The 8,578-nt window shown below is 46.2% G+C and overlaps 1 protein-coding gene across 1 annotated transcript; it reads left to right on the top strand.

Moving 5' to 3' along the window:
* The first annotated feature begins 1,237 nt into the window (after positions 1-1,237).
* LOC149435679 (E3 ubiquitin-protein ligase TRIM62-like) lies at positions 1,238-7,547 on the top strand. Its single transcript, XM_089662488.1, has 2 exons — positions 1,238-2,051; positions 7,429-7,547. The coding sequence occupies exons 1-2, from the start codon at positions 1,238-1,240 to the stop codon at positions 7,545-7,547; spliced, it is 933 nt and encodes a 310-aa protein (XP_089518614.1).
* Positions 7,548-8,578: the final 1,031 nt, after the last annotated feature.

Below are 8,578 nucleotides of genomic sequence, written 5' to 3'. Positions count from 1 at the left end.
ACCACCTGAATATTTTAGTAAATCACGCAAGGCTGAGGTGGAGAGTTCCCAGAATTCTTTTGCTGCTCTGGTCATGTGAGATGTCTCCTAAACTGACTCTGGAGGTGCACATATGTACAGTGGATTTAATTGGTACCTCTGTGCTCTTCCATAAAGTGTGGGAGGTTCAGAAGTTAGAGATTTGATTTCCCATCACTTCCTGTCCAGAAAGGAAGTGAGGGAACATCTACAACAAGGACACAAACTGGTTGCTGGCAGGGGGTTTGTCAGGGCTCTGTCCACAGCAGAGGTACTCGGAGACCTGGCATTCCTGCCAGTACCTTGCATGGCCGCAGATATGCACGCTGGTGAAAATCTATGTGCATTGGCACACAGATGCGAGCCAGAACATAGTTACGCACACATTAGCTCAGTTTGGCACCAGACGGCCTTTATTAGGAAGCCCATCAATCCCTAAAATTGCTTGTTTATCTCTGGCTCCCCAGTACCTTGTCCATGTTCCCTTGCTACTGTGATCTCCTGTTACAGACTTGGCTTGTTCTTGGACCTGTCTTCTCTTCCTGACTCCCGATATGACCTTGTCTTGGCTACTAGATATTCTCACTCGCTCTCCTGATCTGACCTTGGCTTGGCTAATAGATATTCTCACTCGCTCTCCTGTGTATGACCCCAGCTATCCTATTGACTACGTCTGCTCCAATCTCCACTTGGCATCTGACCTTGGCTTTGATTTGACTACTCTGTGGTCCTCTGCTACCCTGAAGGCCTGCATACCTCTCTCAGGGGCCACCTCTCTGCAGACACCATTCCAGTGCATCAGTCGTGCTCCTGGGTGTACCTCTGACCAGCACTCCTACAGGTGACCCGTGCTACTTTGGGCCTGACTCCTTCTGTCCCATCTCCAGGGGAGTCTGGAACTTAGCCACAAGGGAAGCCCTCTCTCCATTGGCCTCTGGCACCAGGTATGTGATAGGGTTCTAATCTTCTCCTACTCTACACTATAAATTAACCTAACAGTAGGTCAGATCATAAAAACGGCCCTCGTTCTAACCATAAAATTGTCTTTACCACCCACAGAGGTTTCCATAAGTCTATGTATGCTTTGAAAATTCCAGAGAAAGTCTTTCAATCAACTGAGAGAGCAACTTAGCTGCACCCTTTACAGTCAAGTTGTAACCGGTTCAACCACATTTTTGATGTCAGAGACTTTCATTTCATTTCTCTTTTGCTGTCAGCAATGGCGGCTGTTGATCTGAGAGCTGAGCTGGAATGTTTTATCTGTGAGAACATTTATACAGATCCTGTGATGCTGATATGTGGACACAACTTCTGCCGGGTCTGTATCGATTGTGTGCTGGATACACAGGGGGGGTCTGGAGGATATTCCTGTCCTGAATGCAGACAGACGTTTCAGGAATGGCCTGCATGGTACAGGAACATAACACTGTGCAACATAGTGGAGAATTTCCTGTCTGCTCAGCCAGATCAGGAGAAGTCCAGGGTCTCTGGAGTCCAAAAAAAGACACCAGAACGGATCTTAACTGACAACACATTGTCCCTGGAGAAACGTAAATGCTGCGTCCATGACCACATTTTGAATTATTTCTGCACTGAGGATGACACCTGTATCTGTGATTCTTGCTATGTGATTGGAGAACAGAAAAAACATGATATGGAGTTCCTGGATGAGGCTTCTGAGAAGAAGAAGGAGACACTGAGGAATGTTCTGCAGAAACTTCTGGCAATGAAAGAGGAGATGGAGGAAAGAGTCCAGAATCTGCAGGAACACAGGAGGAAAGTAGAGGAAAAAGCAGCTGGTGAAACCGAGAAAGTCACTGCCCTGTTTAGAGATCTCAGGAAACGTCTGGAAGACCTGGAGAAGAGAGTCCTGAGGGAAATCTCCGGGCGGACAAAGCAGGTCACACTCTCCATGTCAGATCTGATCCGGGATCTGGAAACAAAGAAGTACAAGCAGTCCAGGAAGATACGTGACATTGAGGAGATGTGTAACATGATGGATCCACTGACTGTCCTACAGGAATCAGACACAGGTGACTTGTGTGATACTGAGGATGGCGATAATGAGGACAGAGAGAGACATGAGGAACTCCTCCATGATGGAGGGGGCTGGATGTGGCGGGGGTCTTACACACAGGTTTATCTGATATAATAACAGAGGGAAATGTATCCTTCTATCTACAGGGGGCTGCAGACATATTACTGGATGGAAACACAGCTAATAATTATCTACAGATATCAGATGACAGGAAAACTGTATCCTGGTCAGATAAATATCAGAAACTCCCAGAAACACCAGAGAGGTTTCAGTGGCATCCTCAGGTGTTAAGCAGTCAAAGTTTCTTCTCAGGACAACATTACTGGGAAGTGGATATCGGTAAAACATTTCATGGCAGAGTTGGGATGTGTTACCCCAGTATAGACAGGAAGGCAAGTAATTCATTGATTGGGCGTAATGACAAGTCCTGGGGTTTTGAAAGAAATGGTTTTCATTATACTATGATGGATGGCAATAGATGGATCCCCTTTGCTGCCAATTTCTCCAGTAACAGAGTCAGGATATATCTGGATTATGAGGCCGGGCAGATTTCCTTTTATGAACTGTGTGACCCAATCCGACACCTCCACACCTTCACCACCACCTTCACTGAGCCCCTCCATGCTGGAATATGTGTGAAAAAAGGTTGTATAAAGATATGTGGGGGGAATTAGGAGATGTGAGAACTCCGCTTACAGTCTGGTGACATCACAGGGATGGGCGGTGGGATTGGTTCATTGTTTAGCCAGTGCTTGGAGGAAGTGGTGACTCTGTCACGTTAGAAATACGAGGGCTGCTATTGCAGACCTTCTTCTGAAAGTGCTAGTTTCCTGGCTGTGTCTAGCTTAAGAACGTTTAGAGACAAGGCCTGCTGGCTTCAGGAGATCATCGAAGACTGCATGCTGGCTTTCGGAGATCATGGAAGAACAGAGCTTCACTCCATAGAGTCACACCATGACGTTTCATCAATGCAGTTGGCTTCCATCACAGTCCCCACCTTCAATAAGGGCCATCACTGTATGGCTGCAGGTGGGGACTGTGTTGGAAGTCAACTGATTTAATTAAACGTTGTGGTGTGACTTTATGGAGTGCAGCTCTGTTCTTCCATGATCTCCTAAAGCCAGAAGAAAGTCTTCGATGATCTCCTAAAGCCATAAGACCTTCACCACCACCTTCACTGAGCCCCTCCATGCTGGAATATGTGTAAAAAAAGGTTGTATAAAGATATGTGGGGGAAATTAGGAGATGTGAGAACTCCGCCTACAGTCTGGTGACATCACAGGGATGGGCGGTGGGATTGGTTCATTGTTTAGCCAATGCTTGGAGGAAGCGGTGACTCTGTCATGTTAGAAATACAAGGGCTGCTATTGCAGACCTTCTTCTGAAAGTGCTAGTTTCCTGGCTGTGTCTAGCTTAAGAACTTTTAGAGACAAGGCCTGCTGGCTTCAGGAGATCATCAAAGACTTCATGCTGGCTTTAGGAGATCATGGAAGAACAGAGCTTCACTCCATAGACTTACACCATGACGTTTCATCAATGCAGTTGGCTTCCATCACAGTCCCCACCTTCTATAAGGGCCCTCACTGTATGGCTGCAGGTGGGGACTCTGTTGGAAGTCAACTGCTTTATTTAAACTTCATGGTGTGACTCTATGGAGTGCAGCTCTGTTCTTCCATGATCTCTAAAGCCAGAAGAAAGTCTTCGATGATCTCCTAAAGCCAGAAGAAAGTCTTCGATGATCTCCTGAAGCCATAAGAAAGTCTTCGATGATCTCCTGAAGCCAGAAGAAAGTCTTCAATGATCTCCTGAAGCCATAAGAAAGTCTTCGATGATCTCCTGAAGCCATAAGAAAGTCTTCGATGATCTCCTGAAGCCAGAAGAAAGTCTTTGATGATCTCCTGAAGCCAGCACGCAGTGTCTTTAAAAGTTCTTAAGGTGCAGTTACAGTCTATACACACATGCTGTAAATAAGAATCAGAAAATTGCCGGAATTCCTTATCTCTATACTTGTTTCAGTTCAAAGGATGAGGCAGATTTGAAGCCAAAGCATTGTAGTGACAGCCAAGAAACTGACATTCTCAAAAGGAGAGTTTAGCAATGGCACCCCCCCCCATGATTTTACCATGACAGATACTCTTTAATTGTAAGAAATGCAATTTGGTAGTCTTTGGGTTGCATGTTACTGTAACGGAACCGGACCCCGACTGCACTAGGGTATTTCCGTTAGACTCCCGCTTCCCTGTCCGAACATTATTCACGGACCCCACCCTTGCAATTAGTCAGGAAATAGACTGCTTTATTTTAACACAGATACAAGATATATACATACAGGGCGAGGAAATACATTTAGTAACAAGAGACACACAGCAGACACCCCCCACCAAGCCAATACACAAACACATACATCCCATAATAGTTTGCTCCCAAGCAAGGCACATAATAGAACAATGGGACAACCACATGGCATTAAACAATGAACAACCCCCACCCCACCTATACATGTCTACACAATAGCAGGACATTTCAACCTGCACCACTAACAGGCACAGGGTGACTTACACATAAGAGGGATATGGGGAGCTGAGACAGGGGTCTCCCCACCTTTCTAAAGTGAGCTATGTTCCATGGGCCCCCCCACCCAAAGTGACTCCTGTCACAGTTACCTCCCCCCCAATTTTGATGAGTCCCTCCTACTCCCACTGTAAGTTGGCTTGGAAACTCATTGTGCTTACTATGGCACCCTCCCCTCCTCAGGACTCCCCACCTCTCCCCTCTCTCTTTTCTTCTTCCCCTCTTCTTCCTTGACCCTTTATCCTGCTTTCATCTACCTACTACTTTACTCATGTAACATAAAAGCGGTCCTATTTTTGTATTGTTTTTCGGTACAGGGACAAGTCACCGAGGTGCCATGTTGCTCTATCAGCTCTTCTCCTTTTGCCGAGCTCTTTGTTGAGGTTCTGATGTTTGGTTTTTAGTTCATATACTTATCCTAGGCTCATGGGGCCCACCTGTGTTGTACTGGTACTAGCTTTGTCTTAGACACTGGTGCCCCTTATTTTCTCTTACTATCCTAATGTGCAAATTAATGGAACGTTGGCCTGTGTTGTTATATTTATGTTGCAGCATCATTTCTCATGTGCCCCTGCATGGGCCCTTAGTCAAGCTTCATATGTCAGGCCATCCCTATACCTTTCCTTTTTAATGTTATGTAACTTTTTTGTGCATTGTTTGTCTTTTAACTTTTGTCAATAAAAAGTTTGAACCAGAAGAAATGTCATTTGAATACAGTCATGGCCGAAATTGTTGGCACCCTTGATATTTTTCCTGAAAATCAAGTATTTCACACAAAAAAGGTATTGCATTAACACATGTTTTGCTATACACATGTTTATTCCCTTTGTATGTATTGGAACAAATATAAAACAGAGGCAGAAAAGCAAATATGACATAATGTCACACAAAACCCCAAAAATGGGCTGGACAAAAGTATTGGCACCCTTAACTTAATATTTGGTTGCACACCCTTTGGAAAACATAACTGAAATCAGTCGCTTCCTATAACCATCAATAAGCTTCTGACACCTCTCACCCGGAATTTTGGACCACTCTTCCTTTGCAAACAGCTCCAGGTCTCTCTTATTGGAAGGACACCTTTTCCCAACAGCAATTTTAAGATCTCTCCACAGGTGTTCAATGGGATTTAGATCTGGGCTCATTGCTGGCCACTTCAGAACTCTCCAGCGCTTCTTTGCCATCCATTTCTGAGTGCTTTTTGACGTATGTTTGGGGTCATTGTCCTGCTGGAAGACCCAGGATCTTGGACGCAAACCCAGCTTTCTGACACTGGGCCCTACAGTGCGACCCAAAATCCTTTGGTAATCCTCAGATTTCATGATGCCTTGCACACAGTCAAGGCACCCAGTGCCAGAGGCAGCAAAACAACCCCAAAACATCATTGAACCTCCACCATATTTTACCGTAGGTACTGTGTTTTGTTCTTTGTAGGCCTCATTCCGTTTTCGGTAAACAGTAGAATGATGTGCTTTACCGAAAAGCTCTATCTTGGTCTCATCTGTCCACAAGACGTTTTCCCAGAAGGCTTTTGGCTTACTCAAGTACATTTTGGCAAACTGTAGTCTTGCTTTTTTATGTCTCTGTGTCAGCAGTGGGGTCCTCCTGGGTCTCCTGCCATAGCGTTTCATTTCATTTAAATGTCGACGGATAGTTCGCGCTGACACTGATGCTCCCTGAGCCTGCAGGACAGCTTGAATGTCTTTGGAACATGTTTGGGGCTGCTTATCCACCATCCGGACTATTCTGCGTTGCAATCTTTCATCAATTTTCCTCATCCGTCCACGGCCAGGGAGATTAGCTACAGTGCCATGGGTTGCAAACTTCTTGATAATGTTGCGCACTGTGGACAAAGGCAAATCTAGTTCTCTGGAGATGGACTTGTAACCTTGAGATTGTTGATATTTTGCCACAATTTTGGTTCTCAGGTCCTCAGACAGTTCTCGTCTCCTCTTTCTGTTGTCCATGCTTAGTGTGGCACAGACAGACACACAATGCAAAGGTTAAGTGAACGTCTCTCCTTTTTATCTGCTTTCAGGTGTGATTTCTATATTGCCCACACCTGTTACTTGCCCCAGGTGAGTTTACAGGAGCATCACATGCTTGTAACATTCTTATTTATCCGCAGTTGTGAAAGGGTGCCAATACTTTTGTCCAGCCCATTTTTGGAGGTTTGTGTGACATTATGTCGAATTTGCTTTCTTTCCTCCCTTTTTTTGTTTTGTCCCAATACACACAAAGGGAATAAACATGTGTATAGCAAAACATGTGTTAATGCAATACGTTTCGTGAGAAATACATGATTTCCTGGAGAAATATCAAGGGTGCCAACAATTTCGGCCATGACTGTATGTGTAGCTACATCATCACCGCCTTCAATTTTCTGAGCTGACACCCCTTGAGAGACTTGTCCTATCAGGACCATCTCAAAAAGGCCTAATCTCAGATATCTATAAGATATTAAATGTGTTCCCCTTACATACGCAAAAAAAATTCCCATTCCTACATGTACAAGTGGGGGGGGGGGGGTTTGGCTGAGTTGACCCCAGAGCCATGGCAGGTTGTATGGTTTCACGCTGCAAAAAGTTCAATATGTACACTTTATAGAGAGAATTCTCATAAAATTCTCTACTTTTGGTACATGATACCAGCAATCCTTCATGCAGTTTACGGTATCCCACGTCAGGTGACCGATGCTGGACATGTCACAACAGGAACGCCGCTCTCTTATCCATATATAGTGCCAATCGGATGCCCGTTTGTTGCTATGGTTACCCGATACATCTTGTCATGTTCCTTAGTCGGAGGTGGATTTGAAGAGAGGGCCTCCCTTGTGGCTCTGGTCCGAGCACCCCCGAATGTGGAGACAGAGGTGCAAGGCTCAAAGAAGCACCGGTGCCGAATGCTTGATAGCCCATGACTGCCATGGACAGGGACGTAATCAAGGTGAACCAGGGTCATACGCAGGGAGAAAACAGCATGATCAGGAGGCAGGCTGGGGTGGGTACCATATTATCAAGCAGGGTGAGGTCTAGTAATCCAAGGTCAGAATCCAGGATCCACAGAGCAAGGTCAGGAACAAGCTGTGTCCAGGGGCGGACTGACCACTTAGGCATTTGAGCACTGCCCGAGGGCCCTGGGTCAGTAGGGGGCCCCATGAGATGCCCCTGGTACCTTTCATAGGCTTTTTGGATGTGGTTTGAGTTTGGGCAAGGACACAGGGGCCCCATGATTTCCTATTACCCGGGGGCCCCATGAGTTGTCAGTCCACCCCTGGCTGTGTCAGCAACGGAAGATCAGTCAGTACAAACAGGAACACAAGAACATGGATCACAGAAAGCTGAAGAACATCCAGCAATTAGTACACAGCCAGGGGCGTATTTACCACAAGGCAAACAAAGCATTTGCCTAGGGTGGCATTTTTCAGGGGGGCAGCAGCATTTTTCAGGGGCCCCCCAAAATAAGGGATGGAAGAAGAGACACACACAGCATGGGGACTAGGTGGGATCTGAGAGAGGCTGTGGGCTGCTTGATGGTGCATGCAAAGCCTGACTTTTGTCCCGGGGATGTCCGGAGCTGTGAAGGTGAATGTCTTCTCTCTCTCCGGGGTGGTGGGGGGTTGTAAGTGTATGGGGGGTGGGGGGAGTGGAAGGCTCTCTGGGGTGGGGGGCTGGGGTTTTGTTGGTCAATGTCAGGCTCTCTTTGTGGAGGAATGGAGTGTTAGTCGGTGTCAGGGTCTCTCCATGGGGGGGCAGACGATTTTTGTGTTGCCTAGGGCAGCATGAAAATTAAATACAGAGTAAATAAAGAGTATCCTTTAAACAGGCAGATTAGCACCAATGCAGGATGACGTCCATGCCGATGCCTACGTGTCAGTGCATGCTGGGTATTAGCCTGGGCTCGTCTGTCTGATGGTACATGTGCACGACCATAAGCTGCATAGGAATGAGC

Source organism: Staurois parvus, unplaced genomic scaffold (assembly GCF_062004578.1).
Source record: "Staurois parvus isolate SC_StPar_1 unplaced genomic scaffold, SC_StPar_1.0 ptg001482l, whole genome shotgun sequence".
Classification (NCBI taxonomy): Eukaryota; Metazoa; Chordata; class Amphibia; order Anura; family Ranidae; genus Staurois; species Staurois parvus.
The sequence above is the reverse complement of the archived record's forward strand: the minus strand, read 5'-3'. Positions and strand labels throughout refer to the sequence as shown.

Coding starts and splice junctions, on each gene's coding strand:
- LOC149435679 (XM_089662488.1), top strand. CDS start 1,238: ATGGCGGCTGTTGATCTGAGAGCTGAGCTGGAATGTTTTATCTGTGAG. Junction 2,052..7,428: donor CCTACAGGAATCAGACACAG/GTGACTTGTGTG, acceptor CATGTTCCTTAG/TCGGAGGTGGATTTGAAGAG.